Source organism: Jatropha curcas, chromosome 4 (genome assembly GCF_041381405.1).
Source record: "Jatropha curcas cultivar XTBG-Jc1 chromosome 4, XTBG_Jcur_1.0, whole genome shotgun sequence".
Lineage (NCBI taxonomy): Eukaryota > Viridiplantae > Streptophyta > Magnoliopsida > Malpighiales > Euphorbiaceae > Jatropha > Jatropha curcas.
The window spans coordinates 31,128,876-31,147,163 of record NC_143154.1 but is presented as its reverse complement, the minus strand read 5'-3'; the positions used below and the strand labels follow the sequence as shown (position 1 = coordinate 31,147,163).

The window sequence follows — 18,288 nt, the reverse complement described above, 5'->3', positions numbered from 1 at the left end:
CATTGAGCGAGAATCTCCACCATAATTAATGCTAATTTTTAACTGAATCTTACATGTTTTAAAATAATTGAATAACGTGAGTCAATTCTTTTAATAATTTCTCTAACAAACATTAGAAAGATGAAAATCGAATATGAGACTTTTGAATCTAAAGCATAGACCAAAGAATGATTTGCACATGAAATTTTGAAGTTAAAATGGATGCATGAGTTGTAATAATAGAATGAAAGGGAGGAAATGCTGGCACGTTGATATACAGTAGGACCCAATTAAGAAATATCACTGAAGCAGTATGATGTGAGAACTTAGTACTACTTTTTGCTAAAATATTGTTGTCGGTCGCAATTGAATGATACTAAAACAGCACATCACTGTGTGTCTCTGCCACTACAACCCACATTGACTCGGTAACGCGGTCTACATTAAGGTTGTGGGGTTCTAATTTCAATAATGCAATATTTGGAACTGTAATTTTGTCCATTTTTCTTTCAATTTAATGCTGCGACATGTGTCAAACATTCGTTCCGTTAGTAGGATATCTATCCCGTGTTTATGCCAAAAAAAAAAAAAAAAAATCCAAATACAACTAACTATTACTATTAATTTTTTAAAAATCAAATCAGATAAATCAATTCAGTGTGATTTGATTATTCAATTGGAACCATAGTCTATGCACATCGTGTGATATCATTTTATAATTAAATAAAAAAATTGATTAATCTAAAACTTGAACGAAGATAGCTCAATGATAAAAAGTATTTATGGGGTTGATCACTACGGTATGAGTTATGTGTTCGATGTTCCGCAATATAAACTCCCTCACAGATCTATCTTTTTGCCCTCGCGGACGAGCGGAGATTAGTTGGATTTACTAGAGACTGTACGAACAGACACAAAAAAAAAATTGATTAATCTATAAATTTATATTGTCACACATATTTTATCCAGTTATATAAAAATTAAAAATCACACGCATGCCCTTAAAAAATTCAATCCAACTCAATATAAACTATTAGACAAGAACAATTGAATATGACATCTTATTTTATTTTTTATTTTTTATTCAGTATAATATACATAATTAAACATACACACACGTACACCAAGTGTTATATGTTATTTTCATATTTGAATGAATTAATAAAAAACTTCTATATATTTTTATGAACTTATAATTATTCTATTTTTTTTAATTCTAAAATTTGACTAAAAATATAATTATGTCCGTTTGTTGAGAGACAAATACAAATTTTAAAAAGTAATGGAGAAATATTGTTCTAAGGGTTATATACATGCTAAAACTCGTACGATGGTGATCCATTACCATTTACAAGAAGTTTCCCGACCTTTGCATGACATTATTTTGTTGGAAATTGGAAAACATAAGTGAAGGTTTTTTAACCATAATAGTAAAAGATAAATGATGGAATTAGTTGATTTAATTTAAATTAATTAATTTAATCCCATATGTCTAAATAAATGAATTTTATAAAAATAAATGAAACAAAAATTTAATTGAGAATCGAACTAAAATGAATTGAATTGTTTTGATTCGATTCGATTCAATTTTTTAATTTTTCTTTATTTTTAAAAAATCGAACCTGAATCAAAGAATTCTAAAATCATATAAAACTAAACTAAATTAGATAGATTCAACGTGATTTTTCAAGTAATGTTGAACGCTAAATGAGACCATATAATGAGCTGAATTTAGACTTGGAAAACATAATTTTTTTAAAAAAAATTTGGTCTGTACAACTCAGCACATTTTTTATAAATTAAAATTTGTGGTCCGGTCGATGAACAAATCCTAATCCCTTACTGTTAAAACATTCATAAATTAAGAAATCAGGAATCAAGAACGCCTACCAAACCTCACCCATCTGTCAAAAGAATACCTGGTTGATCCTTCATGGAACCTTCAGTCCATGCTAACACTAGTTTTCTTTTTTCTCTGTATTTAAACCAAGGAAAGACCATAGACAGGCACCTCAGACCACAACCTCCCATCTCATCGTCTATAAATATATCACACAATTAACCAAGCTCTCACAAACAACTACAAGCACAAGCACCCGATCTAGCAAGAACAACATAACTCTCTCTCTCTCTCTCTCTCTCTATATATATATATATATATACATTTCTCATTCTTGATAAACTTTTGAACTTGAAAATAAAATGGTGTTTAAGTTAAACAATCAGTTGTTGTCGAAAATAGCAACCGGTAATGGCCACGGCGAAGACTCACCGTATTTTGATGGGTGGAAAGCCTACGACAGCGATCCGTATCATCGGACAAAGAATCCAAATGGAGTTATTCAGATGGGTCTTGCTGAGAATCAGGTAATTTGAATATTTCGTTTTTGCTTAATTTCTTGAAAGTAATATATAACATGTGCAGATTTTTTATATAATGTTAATTTTCATTTAATTCGCTTCACTTGCAGCTTTGTTTTGATCTGGTTCAAGAATGGATCAAGAATAACCCAAAAGCTTCCATTTGTACTCCTGAAGGAGCAGAAGAGTTCAAAGATATAGCTATCTTCCAAGATTATCATGGCTTGTCAGAATTCAGAACTGTAAGCAACTTAAAAAAATTAACTAATTTTGTTGAAAACCATAATTAGTTTTAGTCAATTATTCTTTCCACACTGTATCTGTATATTTACTAATTAAAAAGACTGTTTGACTTGCAGGCCGTCGCAAAATTCATGGCGAAAGGTAGGGGAGACAAAGTAACATTTGACCCTGACCGTATTGTTATGAGCGGAGGAGCCACCGGAGCTCATGAAATGGTTACCTTCTGTTTGGCCGATCCCGGCGACGCTTTTTTGGTGCCTACTCCTTATTATCCAGGGTAAGTAATTAATTCACTCATTTTTTCTCTTACTAAATGGAAAGTAAAAAAAAAGAAGAAGAAAACAAATAAATAAAAATCTTAAGCTTAATGTTAACGTTTTGTCTTCTTTTTCCACACCTAAACGGGTAGAGAGGGAGAAAAAATATCATTAATAATTAAAAACAAAGATTTTGATTAATTTAAATTAAGTCAAATCAACTAGTTGTGAAAGTCAAACAATTTTAATGTCATTATCTCAATTAAGCTCCCAGTGGCTAACCTGTCCTGTCATAGCCTTTAGCATTCAACACAGGCTGTATGATTGGTGGGGGCAAATGTATATGAATAAGAACAAAAATAATTTCCTAGTAGAGCTTGTCATCAACAAAACTAGTACTCATGATTCTTTTACAGACCACAAAAAAAGAAAAACACTAATAAGGGAAAGAAAGCTGAGGTCTAGGGTGATCCATTTTGCATTTTGGCTTTCTTATGCAGCTGAATAGGTCTTGTCGTTTAAGGAATATATTATCACTTCAAGATTCTCTGTTGTCATTGCTTGCTGCTATTGTTAGTTGGAATTAGTTAGAATATTAACTATTAACCTTAATAGTTTAGTTAATTTAATTTTATGGATGTCGCTACGTGTTAAATTCTCTGCTCAGCATTTGAACCTAAAACCTTTTGGTTCGACTACCTATGTATTCTTTAATTAAGAGGTATACTAAAATTCTAAAAAGAACTATTCATCTTATTATTTCAGATTTGATAGAGACTTGAGATGGAGAACAGGAGTTCAGCTTATTCCAGTTGACTGTGAAAGCTCAAACAATTTCGAGGTTACAAGAGAAGCCTTAGAATATGCTTATGAGATGGCACAAATTGATAACATAAGAGTAAAGGGTTTGCTCATAACAAATCCTTCAAATCCTTTAGGTACAATCTTGGACAGAGAAACTTTAAGAAGTATAGTCAGCTTCATCAATGAAAAGAACATCCATTTAGTCTGCGATGAAATTTACGCCGCCACAGTTTTTACCCAACCGGAATTTATTAGCATTGCAGAAATAATACAAGAAACAGAAGAAGAAGGAGAAGAATGCAATCTTGATCTTATCCATATTGTTTATAGTCTTTCTAAAGATATGGGATTTCCTGGTTTTCGAGTTGGCATAATTTATTCTTACAACGATGTCGTTGTTAACTGTGCAAGAAAAATGTCAAGCTTCGGATTAGTATCGACACAGACTCAACATCTACTCGCGAGCATGTTGTCAGATGAAGAATTTGTTGAAAGGTTTATTACTCAAAATAAGAAGAGATTAGCTAAAAGGTACACTGACTTTTCTTTAGGGCTTGCTCAAGCTGGTATTAAATGCTTGAAAACAAGCAATGCAGGCTTATTTGTATGGATGGATTTGCGTAGGCTTCTTAAAGATCAAACAGTTGAAGGAGAAACTGCTTTATGGAGGATTATAATTAATGACGTTAAACTCAATGTTTCTCCTGGTTCTTCTTTTCACTGCACTGAACCAGGTTGGTTTAGGGTTTGCTTCGCTAATATGGATAATCATACCATGGATGTTGCTTTGTCAAGAATTAGAACATTTGTGCTTCAAAATAAGGAAGCTATGAAGCCAAAGAAGAAATTATGCTGGCAAGGTAGCCTTAAACTCAGCTTCTCCTCTCGAATTTACGACGATTTCATCATGTCTCCTCACTCTCGACCTCAATCGCCTATGGTTAGAGCTACAACTTGATCCAATCTATGTTCAGTAAACTATAATGAAGTACATATAACAGAATGAAAATGAAAATAGATAAAAGTTCTATTTCATATCCTTCAATTATATTTCATTATAGTTAACTAAACTAGTCCTTGCATTAAAAAAAAACATTTGGACTGCTTTTACTTTCGTCTGAAAATTTGTAAAATTTTTATTGTATTATTATTATTATTGTTTTCTTTTAGAATTTGGTTATATAATTAGTGTTTTTCAATTTATATATATTATTATTCTTTTGTAATATAGTAATTATAGTATAGTTCTAAAAAGCAGATAGATATGACCAATATAATAACCTATATGGGTACATGCATCTCCCAAATGTACTGCGTTTCTTTCTACAAATGTAATTTATTCTTTTTCTTTTTTTTTTTTTTTCGATGGAAAAAGTTTCACTCTTAAGATAAAGATCTTATCTTTTCTGTTCAGTAGGAGATTTCTATGTGCGCAAATTCATTGGATCTATTGTAATAGATAGAAAATTACCAAATTGAAATTGAAAATGGAAAGAACCACTTGGATTATTTTCTCTTCTTGCATGATTTATGTTCTATACCATATATAGGAAGTGGCAGACAAGACAAGACTTTGACAAGCATAGAAACCAAACCGTGGATTGGATATATAACTCTAATATCCAAATACGATCACTAGCCTTTCACATCTTCTTTTCGCGATTGCGTGCTCAGTGGGGTCACTGAATGTTGCCTTCTATTTTTTAGCTAGTAATCGTTGATCCCTATCGTTTATCCACCCAGTGAACCTGTTTAGAATTTATGCATGTATCCCAATTTATCATTTGAAAAAAAAAAAAAATCATATCATCATAATTATCATTATTAGTGTAAGTAATTTTTTTCTTGATATGGTTATCCTATCAACTATGGGATTAGAAGTTGATAGAATCATAAATATAATTAATAATTATCATAAAAGATAATAAAGGTGAAGTGACTAATATTTTAAAAAAAAAAACGAATAGCTAATTGCCGTTAAAAAAATTATCACTACTTATTATTGTTTTATATTTTTTTATTAAAAAAAACATTCTTACCTTTATTTTTGTGAAATATTTTTTATTAGATTAGCCGTATTTACGTGTACATGAGCTCATACTCAACGTGGATATCTAACTAAATATTTAAAGTCAGGATTTTTTTTTTTTAATATAAATTTGAGTTGGTAATCTACTTTAATTTAAAATATAAATAATTCTAATTATTGACAGATGAGTGTCCACTGTGAGTCATTAATAATTAAATCAACTATCCAATCAAAATAATATACATTTAAATTCAATTCTCAAATAAATTATTACGACAAGCCTTTTATTGTTAAAAAGAAATGGAAGTAGGAATTTGTTGACCAAAATTTTTTTTCCAATGGAACATTTGATTTATAAGCTATCACATGTAAATAATTTTTAATTTGACTTTATCCCAAAAAAAAAACTTTTTGAGAAATAAGAAATGAAACGTATGGCAGGTATTTTCCGGCATTCATTCTGTTTGGAGCTTTTCATTTTTAATTCAGGTAGTGTGTAAGCTTATTTGGAACACTTATGGACGGTAAAATTATTAATCATAACGGGTTAGAATAGCATATGAATTAGATCTGCATAATGTTAGTTGAGGGTACGCTTATTAATAATAAAAAAATATTTTTAATTAGGTTCGAGTTTAGTTAATTTGAAATTCATAGTTATTTTATTTATTTGTTTATAGATACCATAAACGGATTTAAAGCAAATATATATAATAAAATTATTAATAAATTCAGATATAAACACTTAAACTAGTATAACTCGCTAAGCAGAACATCACTCTCCCATCTCTAACAGTTAAATAGCAATCATAGCTCTTTTAAAATAAATGTGAAATGGATATAAACAGTAAAATTTTAAAATGAGTTTCGGTATGAATATTCGAAAATTTACGTATGGTTGCTACGTTTCCATCGGTAAGCACTAGAAGTTGTGTGTACCCCATAAATTTAAGACCAACAGTGAGATTAACAACCCATGAATTTAGACGGTTTAATTAAGATCAGCCGTTGATATTAGAGACGCACCAAAAGATTCCGGCCTGAAAGGCCAAATTATGGACCTAACCAAAGATGATTTGAACCAGCCCGCCCATTTCCAGAAATATTTCTTTGAGTTGGACTGATTAAATGGTTTCCTTTCCAGGACGGCATCGGGACCAAAAAAATTTCATAGATATCTTTTCTCTCTCTCTTTATATATTATTTTATTAAAAGAGTTGAAAGGATAGAAATAATATTGTGAGCTAAATGTTAATAATATATGATCCGATTGATCTTTTTTCATATTATACAAGATGTAGAGAGTCAAAAGTCTTAAATTCTCAATCATAAAAGTTATCGCTAATTTGGTGAATGTTATTTAAAGGAGAGATTACTTTAATTGTGTAGCTCATAATGTTATCTCAATTCGTTGAGCTTTTCAAGTATATATATATATATATATATAAAAATATTATGGATAACACAAAGAGGTAATAAACTCATCAAATTGATAAAAAAAAATTGTTATTAAGAGAATTTGAATTCGAAATCTTTTACTTCCTACATTAATGAAAAAACCAATTAGATCTCAACTAATTTAGAATATAAATATTGTGTTATTTATTAATTATTTTCCTTGATATAATAATAAATTTAGGTCATATAACATCATCAATACTATCATTTTTTCAAGATGATAGCTGGTGACGTATTATGTCATTTCTGGTTGAAAAAAAAGTTAATTTAGTCATTATCTCTAATTAATCTATACTAAAAAAAGGTTCAAGTGATGTGAGAGATCAGATAAGTTATGCTTAAAAAAATTAATGAAAGGATTAGTTAGATAAATAATTTTCAAAGGGACCAAAGATGAGATCATTCGTGTTCAGTATATCACAACCACTAAATCCACGAGTTTGTAAACAAAATCATAAGCAATAGTCTACGTGATGAAATTATGACAGAGGCATGGATTTTTAAAGCCTAAAAATTATTTGCTAGAATAATTAATTAGTTAATTAATCGGTTCTCTTTGTAGAATGATGATTTTTTCAGACACAGTGTCGTGTCCAATTAAATGATGGCTTTCTTGGTAATTAATGTTGTCCTATCCCTAACTTAAGAATTTAAATCTCCAACATCAGATTAATTATATGATTTCCTTCTTCAATAGATGCCAAACGTGTGCTTATCAATAATTGGGTTAGGTCGGATACTGACAATTCAAAAGAGTCTAAAATCTAATTCTGTTCCAGTTTTGGGCCTTTTGCTAAAAAGCAAAATTTTTGTTATAAATTATAATAAACGACAAGGAAAAAACTTTTTCATCGAGGATAGGAAAAGATTTTCCTTCCTTTCGTTGCCGTTTCGTTTTTTTTTTTTTAATTTTCTCCCCTTTAAACCAAAGGAATTTTTGAGGTAACGATGTCGTTTTTCGACAAATAAGGACTGTAGAAGCAGTGATTATATGTGAAAAAATACTTTCTGAAAATTTAATCATGGAAAAAATTTTTTATTTTGAATTGAAAGGTATAATTTATTATTTTCTTTATAATCTAATTTACAAAAACAAGAAATTCCAAATCAACATATAACACAGGCATTTGGGTTCTCTTCAGCGCTCGACACAGGGTAATATTGTGTCATGTAAGGATTATAGGCCTTGTAAGCTTTAACAAGCTCTGCAATTTGTTGTTGCTGATTTGGATTCTTTTTATCATCTTTCTTTTTTTCATCTTTCTTCTCCTCTTTCGCTGGTCCGACTGTCAAAATTTCTGTATGCCAACCTTTCCTTAACTTGCTTACCACTTCCACTGGATCAACAGCTCCTATTACTGTTAATTTCCCGTCTTTCATGTCTATGGCAATCGAGTCAATCCCTATACAAGGAAAATTTAAAACAAAAACTGCTAATGAACATAAATATATTTGAAAATATTGATCTAGATATCCGTAGGCGATGAAAAGAGGAATTAAAAATAAAAAAAAACCTGAAAGGCTTGAAACAGCTTTCATGGCCTTTTGCTTCGCCTTGTCATCATGTAAGTTCAACTTCAATACTACTTTCTGCAGCAGAAACAGAAAGGTTACAAGCTATAATCATTTTTACCTCTGATTTCCAAAACCATAAACATTGAAGGAATTAAGAACTTTAAAACAGAACACATCAAAACCATAGTGGAATTCACAATATTGAAGAAAAACCCAGAAAAGACTGCAGCTTTTGTTCAAAAAGAAAAAAAAGCTAACCCATAAGAGATTATTGTTTTAAAATCCCATTAAAGAACCCCCCAAAAAGAAAAGAACAGTCACATAGAAAAAACAATAACATGCTTTTTCCAGGAAACTAAGCTTGTATTGAAGTAAAGGGAAAATATTGAAATCTCACCTTCATTTTCAGTTGACTTGAATACTCCTTGTCAAAAAATTAGAATAGATAAAAATGAACAAACCCAACAAAATTGAGAGGAAGAGTCTTAACTATATAGGAAGCTTCCTTGCAGAAAGGAGTGTAAAAGATTGACAGATAATATCATATGAAGCCAAAATAGGTGAAAACAAATTGCTTCACGAAACCCAAAAGTATTCCTTAACAAGAGACTTGATCAAAGCCATGGAGTGGGAACACTGGGGACAAGCCCAAGCTGCGGACTTCAAACCTAAGACCAAGTCATTTTGGTGGTTCTGGAGACTTCCAGAGTACTTTATTTAATAATAATGACTAGTTTTGAGTCTATTCTTTTTTTTTTTCTTCTTCTTTTTGAAAGAAACAATAATTCCTACATGATTACTTGATTAATAGTCAATTGGATGAAACAGTGTCGTTTAACTAGTAGCTCAATAATATTATGTTGACTGTCTATCTACTGTATAAGCCTAGAAGTTCAATTTTAACGGTATTGTTTAGTGTTTTCCTGTTTCTTTCTCAGACAATAACCAGTGCCGCATTTCTTATTTACTTTATTCAACTCAATTCCACTCGATATTAACATAATAGATTTTCTTGATTTTTCTAATAAAATTAAATAATTTACTGATTGTGGATAAAAGAATATTATAATTCTTTTAGAATAATATAATTATTTGTCTATTTGGTGCATATCAAAATTAGTTGTTTATCCAAAGTTTTATATTTATTTTAAATTATTGTTTTAGAAAAAGCAATTTTATAAAACTGCTCAACTTAATTAGCTGAATCTGCTCAACCTATGGGGAGGCACGATATATTAACAATACAATTACCAAAATCCCAAATACATGCCAATACATTACCAACAGTTGATTAATTACAGTTGCAATACAATTTTCTTGAATGTGATATTATTAAAAAATTAATAAATTGATTAATTACAGTTGAAAAACGATTTTTCTGAATGCGATATTGGCAAGAATTTGGGTCCCAAAATAATTAACCAATTTGAACAACCTGAACAAACATCTGTTTGTATTATTGGATTCAAATATACAAAAATAAGTAAACAAACAATTTTATTTAATATTAATGAAAAATTAATTCCACATTTATCTATATATTTTAATTGATTAATATATTTTCTAAATTTATTTAACATTCATGAAAAAATTAATAGATATGTACATATTATTAAATAACTAGATAATTATGACTTCCTTTTTCTTTTAAAAAAAATTATATCTATTTATTAAATTCAAGTTATTTATACCCAGTTCTATTTTATCCAACTTAAATGGTGACAGACAGATTATTGCTTTGTAGCACAAAGATTATTGCATTAGAGGCGTATATACCTGCTGTTCGTTTTTTAGAAGTTTATTAAAGATGGCAAAAGGATTACTGGTAAGACACCCAGCCAAAGATTATTGGCAGCCGAGCTTTCCAAAGTTAGAAAGCCTACCTTACAAAATATAAAAACAGCCAACCTGAACAAAACAGAAAGGTAAGAGTAGTTTGCATCATATAGGAAAACTCCCAGAGCTTCCATCGCATACGAAAACACCACAGCTTCACATAGGAAAACACCCACAAATATCCACAACCTCGCAAGGATTGCCACCCAATATATATTTGACAGACTTCAATAAATCAAACTCCAGTAAATCAGAATATTGTTCCACCGGTTTAGGTCGAAAATCCTTATTTATAGTATTTAAAAAACTAAAGTCTAAAGCACGAGATTTAGACATTTCTCTTGGGGAAGAACTAACCTTAAAGGTCTCCACATGAATAGACAGGTCATCAAGTTGAGGATATAACCCAGCTTTAATAGTGCAAAGTGTCCTTTCCCCTAGACGAGCTATGGATCCACCTCCGCGAAATGGCACTTCTGTATGCCCAACGCCATCCATATACACAAAATCATCATCAGCAGGCTCTAATTTAGGTTTTAAAAAATGGGCAATCAAATTTCACAGGAGATAACAGGTATGCACAAAATGGAGAGAGACACACTTCGTCAACAAGTAAACTCCCTCCTTCCAAAGGAAAAGACTAGCAAGAAAATGAAGTCCATCCGGTGGGGCGATTGGTATCCAGACACAGTATCTGTTTTTGATTGCTAGTTGAGATAAAGAGCCTGGAACCTCCTACACAATAGGAGTCTACTGTAATCATAGGGGAATATTCAGAGTAATCCATTGGCTCAGGAACTTCGAGCCAGCTATTTTTAGTTGGATCAAACAGCTCAAAACTTGGACGTTGCTAACACTTAAATTGAGTAGATATCGTTTGATGGACTAACAAAACAAACAGTCGAAACCTCGATCAAAGCCCAGATAATGGTTGAGGTAACCAAGTATTATGCCATCCATAATCAACAAATGAAGAAAGAAACAAATTAGCAATTTGTTAGAACGGATGGAATTCATTTATTAATAATTTAACAGCAATCATTTTGCCAACAATACAGTACTTCTAACTTACAAAAATTTGTAGTATCATATAATACCTTGGAAGTTTATTTTCTCTCTCTATGTATGTGTGTGTACATAAATCATCTTCTGGAAAAATTATTCTGCAAAGAGCGGATGGAATTCCAGAAAAGGTTATAACTAACAAGGGAAAATGACTCCATGAAAATTATTGTGTAATGGCTGGCATTTGTTAAATCTCAACTAAACTGAAGCTTGTAGAGATGCCCGAGCAATTTCTAGTGCCTCTTCTACTGAAGATGCTCTCTGGAGTTTGGATTTATCAACAATAGGTTGGCACCTTGCAAGTTTGGGAAGGAGTTGAAATTCCTACAACATTTTTACAATGGCAGAAGTTAAATATTGCAGAAATTTACTATGAAATTCAATAAAAAGAAAAGAAAAAGAGGGGAAAAGAGGAAGAAGAAAGGGGATAGGAGAAGGGGAGGCTAGTTTATTCATGTTTATTTCCTTGTGGAAAATGTATAAAAAATATTTTGAATGAAAAATTAATCCTTATGAACTAATGAATAGTAGATTTTTTGAATATTGTTTTTATAAGTTTGAAGCTGATTTTGAAAAATGTTTCGAATGTGAGCTTTTCCCAAATTCATTTTTGCATCCATAAGAAAACCATATTCAAAAAGCTAAATCCATTGGGCCAACAAAGAATACTCTTAATCTTGGCCCAAAATATGCTTTTAGCAAAAGCAATGCCAAACAGGCCCTAAATGAGTTTGGAAACAGTACCTCAGGACTTCCACTTTCAAGTAAAACTCCTTTCAGTTTACCTGTGAGGAAGCAAGAATTAGTAAAATCCTCTCCATAGAAATGACAAAAAATAATCTCAGCAGCGAGTGTGACTCTGTGTATGTGTGTGAGAAAGAGAGATAAAGTAGACTAAATTTATATTTACCAGACTCTAGCCAGAAAGTTGCAATCTTAGGATCAAAATTTCCAATCTCAATTGTCTCTCCAACTGCTCAATTAGACAATTATAAGTGAAAATAATAACAAAATGCACAGAAGATAATCCACAAATGAAGTTCCTGAAATGTGACACAATAATGAAACCATAGCATTGTAACTTGATTATACCATTGTCTCCAAAGAACTGCCACCATATTTTTCTTTGGCTGCCTTCATACTCAAAAACCCTTGAATAGAAGTATGGGAGATAGTCATATCTGGACATAAAACAGCTAAATTTTCAGCACGTCCACGTCACTTGATGGAAGTAATCCCATCATACTTTTAAGTCCAATAATTGATTCACCAATGGAAAGAGTGCAACTCACGTGCTAGTCTGTGCACTAAGTAATGCTTTGACGCAGTGCTGTGCTGATCGACGAGCATGGTCCACATGTTCAACTCTTGCTATACGGTTGTATATCTGGACAGGGTAAACCGTTAGCACTTTAAGGCCCCTTCAAGGTAAATAAAAAGGGATGAAGTTTATGTATGAGATACACACCTTTAGTGGGAATGCTGCTACATCACCAATTGCAAAAATGCCAGGTATATTTGTCCTGAACTGACCATCAACCTGAGATTCAAAAGTACAAGTGCTCAGATACCTGATACCTTATATATAAATATTCCAATAAAAAGCTAGGATTTTGCGAACTAAATAGGAAACCCAACTGTTAAATGCTATCCTAGCTTCCAACTGATTCAGCGGCATTAGCCCATTTGATCAAGTTATAAAATCTACATCTATAATGCAGTGCAGTAACAATGACAAAAAGAAATGCCGGGTCCTGAAGACATTATATAGGTTATCAATATTAAAAGTATCTAAAAAGATTGCACCAATTAGAAATGATAACGACCTAGATATGCAGAGAAGAATTTCAGTTTTAAGACACCAAAATATCTTGGTGTCCCAGGCTCACCTGTATTCCACCAATGGTGGTATTCAAACCCACTTTCTCAAAGGGACTGACGACTGGCTTTGCCCCAATACCAATTATTACCTGCACAATAAATTAAAGGATTTGCTTCAAACTCTTTTTCACTGAGAGAAGATAGAGAACCCTTCTCCATCTTGTCTACTGTATAGGAATCAAGCCTTGCATACAATGATTATATTACTTGCATGATAAAAACTATACTTCAAATATTAAAAAAAAAAAAAAAAAGATGAACAAAAATGAAGCCCCAAACTTGCCGTGTCTGCTTCTATAATAGATCCATCTCCCAGTCTAACAGAAGTTACCCGTCCATCTGAACCAGCCTCTAAGTTTTTTATAGCAGTGCCCTGGCCAGAAATACAAGAAAATCAAGTGTAAGGTTATATTTAAATATTGTTGTCTATAAGCTAGACATAAACCTATTGATACAAATTAGAGAGAAAGAGAGACAGAGAGAGCACCTTCAGAAATTTGACGCCATTTTCTTTGTATAATTCTTCATATCTCTGGGCGAGTGATGGGGTAAACAACCTTTGCAAAAGATGCTCCTCCGGAAAAATTATCTATTTCAGAGAATAAAAAATGTAAGTCAGGTTAATGCTTAACGCTCAGAAGATCCACCAAAAATAGCCACCATAATATAAGGTCTAGCTAACAATTGTTTTCACATGCAAGAATAGGCTCGTTTTTTCCTATCAGCATGCTATTTACAGGACGAGGCCATTTCTTATAGAACAATAGAAATCTTAAGCTTTAGGATTTAAGAGCAACCCAATTCTTGACAAAAGGTGAAAGACTGCCTTCTTTCTACACTGTAAATGCCTCCATCAATGACAAGAAGAAGGCTTATGGAGTATCTGTTATAGAAATCAAAGTGAGGAGGACAAGGAAGGAAACTTAATCTTTAAGCATCATGTTACCAGTTTATATCTATCATGAAGGGATGATATACCTAAGCTAACAAGCATTTATATTCCATGAGGACAACCAATATCAAGGCATTATTACAATACACTTCAAGATAAGAATGCCAACCACAATTACATTCTTGAGGGACTTTATATAACACCAACTACAAGATGAGAGAGTTAATTAAGATGTCCCAGTTCTAGTGCTCTGCAATTGGTTGATTCGGTTTTGAACCGATAAAACCAAAAACTGAAATACATTTTTAAAAAAAATCAAACTGCACAAGTTTGGCCGTGCAAATTTAGCTTATTTTCTTCAACTAAACCGAAAATTGAAGTTACTAATTATAAACCGAACCGATTAACCTAAATAACTGAAGTGAAAAACAGCACTAGATCGGTATGGTTTTAACTGATGTGTGCCTCCTACCTTCCATGTAGGTAACAGCTCCAGGAGAGCTAGATACGGCTAAGATAGAGTATACTGAAACAGAAGAAGTGTTAACCAAGAATTTTTACGATTACTGTTAATATCATGCTTTATTCAGAATTGCAGATGTAAAAGAAATAGGTACAAAGAGCTATTTTACATTCAGAAAGAGAATGAACATAAATGTAACCTTTCCTAAGCATAAACAGGCATGAGTTTTCTAAACATTACCGATATGCCGTATGCAAAGACAATTCTGAATTCCCTATAGCAGCTCATGCATAAAAAACAAAGTATAAATTGCATCAAGTGGACAACAGCTAAAACACAAATGCTCAAGATGGGATAATCAATGTTGCAATCAAAGTCAGTTCAGGATGCTAGAGATGGAAAATTGATTGACAGAAAGCAGCAGCAAACAACATTCAAAGAAATATGATGTTAAAATGCTATAAATGAAGAAAATTTCAAAATTCTCTACTTTCAAGAACATCATACTGATTATTGAATCCAACTACCACACAAGCTCTAAGACTCATGAATACATACTGTAGTATCAAGTTTCCAACCAACAGCTGCTGCAGCAACCTCCATGCCAATGTAACCACCACCAACAACTACCACCTTCTGCGCCTTTTCCTACACAAAATGGAAATTTCTTGTCAGAACAAGGATTAAGCAACAACTTCTAAATATTAAGCAATGTTTGACAAAGACATGCAGTTCATAAGATACAAATTCCAGAGTTATAATGTTGAAGTAAACTAAAGAACATTTGAATCTGCATAATGCTGGAAACTCCCTTATGATTATCATAAAAAAAACAAGGGTTTAAAAATGCAGTAGTAGGATTTTGCAACTTTAGAGCGCTCAATAAAAAGGCATTTCTATGCAAATTTGTAAAACTTCTAGGGAGACATTTTTCAAATTCATATACCAAGAAATCACTTAAAAAACTGAATACTTTGTAGATTCAGAATATGATCCATGTTCAGTACTTGCACAAATGCAGTTGAAATTATATTTTTACTATCAATATAAAAAATCTAAGTAAAGATAAAACACAACACTGCAATATAATCATGATTGTAGGTACAAAGTAAATGAGATGAAATTCTTGAAATGCTCAAACCATATTTCAATCAGGTTGTTTACATAATATAGGAAATTAATAATTGAACAGAAACTCTGGAGAGCATGCTAAATTATCAAATTATCATACACAAGTGAAATGAAAGTAAAATTACCAAAGATGAAATTAGCGAATCAGCATCTGCCACATCCCTGATGTAGTGAACGCCAGGTAAATTTCCTCCTATTTTCTCTGGAAATCTATAGACCAATGCAATAGAGATATCAAGTTTTCTAAAGAGGCGTGATACAGTAAACAGTAACTGGATCTTGCAAATAATGTTAAGGCACCTCGATGCTGAACATCCAGTAGCAATAATAAGAGTTCCATATTTTAGCAGCTTGCCGGAGTTTGTTGCTAATGTTTGTTTCTCAATATCAATACTTGTCACTGGATCTTCATATAGCATCTAAAAAAGAAAAACCAAAAAGAAATGGTAAAGTAGCATTGTGAATACCAATTTGCAAATACTGAATTAAGGGCAAGGAAAAACAAACACAGCCCTAAAATTAGCAATATCATGTCACGTTTAGGAATATCATGTACACAGTCTCATGTACATTGCATGCCAATCAGCATTGCATTGTCTTCAAAGGCACATGCACTATGTTTAGGTCACATTCTTTTTCAATTGACATTAAATCCATTATTTTTGACAAATCTCCGCACATAACATCAAAAGTATCCAGAACCAGAAGTATTAGATTTACTTATTTAAAATAAAGAAACTCTTAAGCAAGTTCAGTGAACCGGTAGTATGAATGGGGAAAAAAAGGAAGAATGAAAAGGAAAGAGTACCTCAATCCCTTTCTCTTTATACCATTCTGGAGTTTGCCTTTCCCCACCAGATCCAACGCACGTATGAAAACCCTACCATAATTTAAAACCAAAACATGAAAATCAAGGAACAAATAGATATGAACACTTCAATGCACTTAAACAAAATGGTCCTCATGAGAAATAAAAGCAGAATTAAATGATGAATTACAAATAATAATAGTTTCTCATCTACAAGAAATTAAGCTTATGACCTCTAAAAACATAAATTTATAACGGAGCCTTCCAAAGTACGCAAAACACTGATTCAATTCAAGTACAAGAACATCACAAAAATGGCCAAATAAAAGAACATGATTCTTACAGGCAAGCGTGCTGGCTTCTTATCTAGAGGAAACAAGTAGGCTTTCGTCAAAGCTGGTCGCTCATAAGGCGCATAAGGCTACAAAAAGGCCAAAATGCAAATGCATCTCAATAAGAATGGAGAATCAAACTGAAAATTCAGCATTAACACATTCATTGTCAAGTAAAGAGTAAATTAATATGACCAAAAAAGCAAATCTACCTCCTTAGAAACTATACAGAGCCTCCCATCGGCCATTCCGTGCTCGGCAAAAGTCCGAGCCGCATATCCCGCCGCATTCCCCCCACCAACGATCACAAACCTAGAAAAGAAAGTCAAACTCATAAATCATAATGCACTACATAAAAAAAAAAACACGTAAAAAAGAAAATAAAAATTGCACAGACTCTCTATTCTCATTTGAGAAAGCAGAGGAAACAACGACGTAGTTCCGGTGAACTGTTCGGTATCGGATCGAAGGTGCTTGTAAGCTTCGAGTGAGAGACGAAGACTGTGGACACCAAAGAGATAGACCATGCTTGAGCGAGAACGAATTGGATATGGTCGCCATTAGTTTTCGGACTGTAAAGAAATCAGAGAGCTAGGGCTTAAGTGCTGCAAGTCTGCAACTCTAGGATTGTATATAGAAGGAAAGAGGGAGAGAGATGAACCTGGAGACATAGTATGCACTGCTCCTATATATATGAAGTGATTTCGAGAAGGAATAAAAAATTATCGAGAGAGTATAGATGATGGCTCTAGAAATGGCCCAAGAGTCATGGCGTCAAATTTTTGAATAGGAAATTGTCTGGTTGAAAGAAAATCCTCTGTGTGCGTGTTGGTGCGCATTTTGGTTAACAGAACCAAAAGAAAAGGCGTTACCCAGGGTAAGAAAGTCAGTGCGGACTTCACACCGAGCTTTTGTTCAGTCAGTCAGTCAGTGTATTCGAACCTGTTGTTGATCAGATAACGACGCCGTTCTTTGTTACTATGAAGCCGTTTATGCAACATTGTCTGCCTTTGTCTCTAACCGTTGAGCCTAACTCTTTACCTGGATTTTTTTGTTCTGTAAAACAAACGAATTTTTGGGTAGCAATGTCTTTCTTTTTCAGCAAATAATGATTAGGATTAGTGAAAGTTATTCCAGAAAAAATTTATCTAGACTCAGTTTATAAAATCACTTTGAACTAATAAATCATTTTTTAAAATTATTTTTATTTTTATTTCATCCTTTTTTTTTTCTC

The 18,288-nt window shown here is 32.3% G+C and overlaps 3 protein-coding genes across 4 annotated transcripts; 1 reads left to right on the top strand and 2 right to left on the bottom strand.

Annotated features, from left to right (window-relative positions):
• Window positions 1-1,840: 1,840 nt before the first annotated feature.
• ACS6 (1-aminocyclopropane-1-carboxylic acid (acc) synthase 6) lies at window positions 1,841-4,847 on the top strand. The gene is made up of 4 exons (XM_089720196.1): window positions 1,841-2,346; window positions 2,451-2,582; window positions 2,700-2,860; window positions 3,606-4,847. The coding sequence occupies exons 1-4, from the start codon at window positions 2,182-2,184 to the stop codon at window positions 4,600-4,602; spliced, it is 1,455 nt and encodes a 484-aa protein (XP_089576322.1). The 5' UTR covers window positions 1,841-2,181; the 3' UTR covers window positions 4,603-4,847.
• A 3,299-nt stretch (window positions 4,848-8,146) lies between these two features.
• On the bottom strand, window positions 8,147-9,351 carry LOC149497230 (heavy metal-associated isoprenylated plant protein 39-like). Of its 2 annotated transcripts, none has more exons than XM_089720195.1 (3): window positions 9,137-9,351; window positions 8,646-8,721; window positions 8,147-8,534 (listed from the first exon to the last, which is right to left on the bottom strand). In XM_089720195.1, exons 2-3 carry the CDS (start codon window positions 8,668-8,670, stop codon window positions 8,239-8,241), a joined length of 321 nt encoding a protein of 106 aa, XP_089576321.1. In that variant the 5' UTR covers window positions 8,671-8,721; window positions 9,137-9,351; the 3' UTR covers window positions 8,147-8,238. The 2 variants fall into 2 exon arrangements, with proteins under 2 accessions (XP_089576321.1, XP_089576320.1); XM_089720194.1 differs by having other exon boundaries at window positions 9,044-9,350.
• Window positions 9,352-11,475: 2,124 nt separating this feature from the next.
• Window positions 11,476-18,059, bottom strand: MDAR6 (monodehydroascorbate reductase 6). Its single transcript, XM_089720193.1, has 17 exons — window positions 17,716-18,059; window positions 17,452-17,626; window positions 17,267-17,366; window positions 17,066-17,143; window positions 16,723-16,794; window positions 16,215-16,333; window positions 16,040-16,124; window positions 15,342-15,431; window positions 13,916-14,017; window positions 13,712-13,801; window positions 13,437-13,517; window positions 13,016-13,087; window positions 12,840-12,934; window positions 12,640-12,728; window positions 12,458-12,520; window positions 12,292-12,332; window positions 11,476-11,871 (listed from the first exon to the last, which is right to left on the bottom strand). Exons 1-17 carry the CDS (start codon window positions 17,723-17,725, stop codon window positions 11,746-11,748), a joined length of 1,488 nt encoding a protein of 495 aa, XP_089576319.1. The 5' UTR covers window positions 17,726-18,059; the 3' UTR covers window positions 11,476-11,745.
• Between the last annotated feature and the right edge of the window lie 229 nt (window positions 18,060-18,288).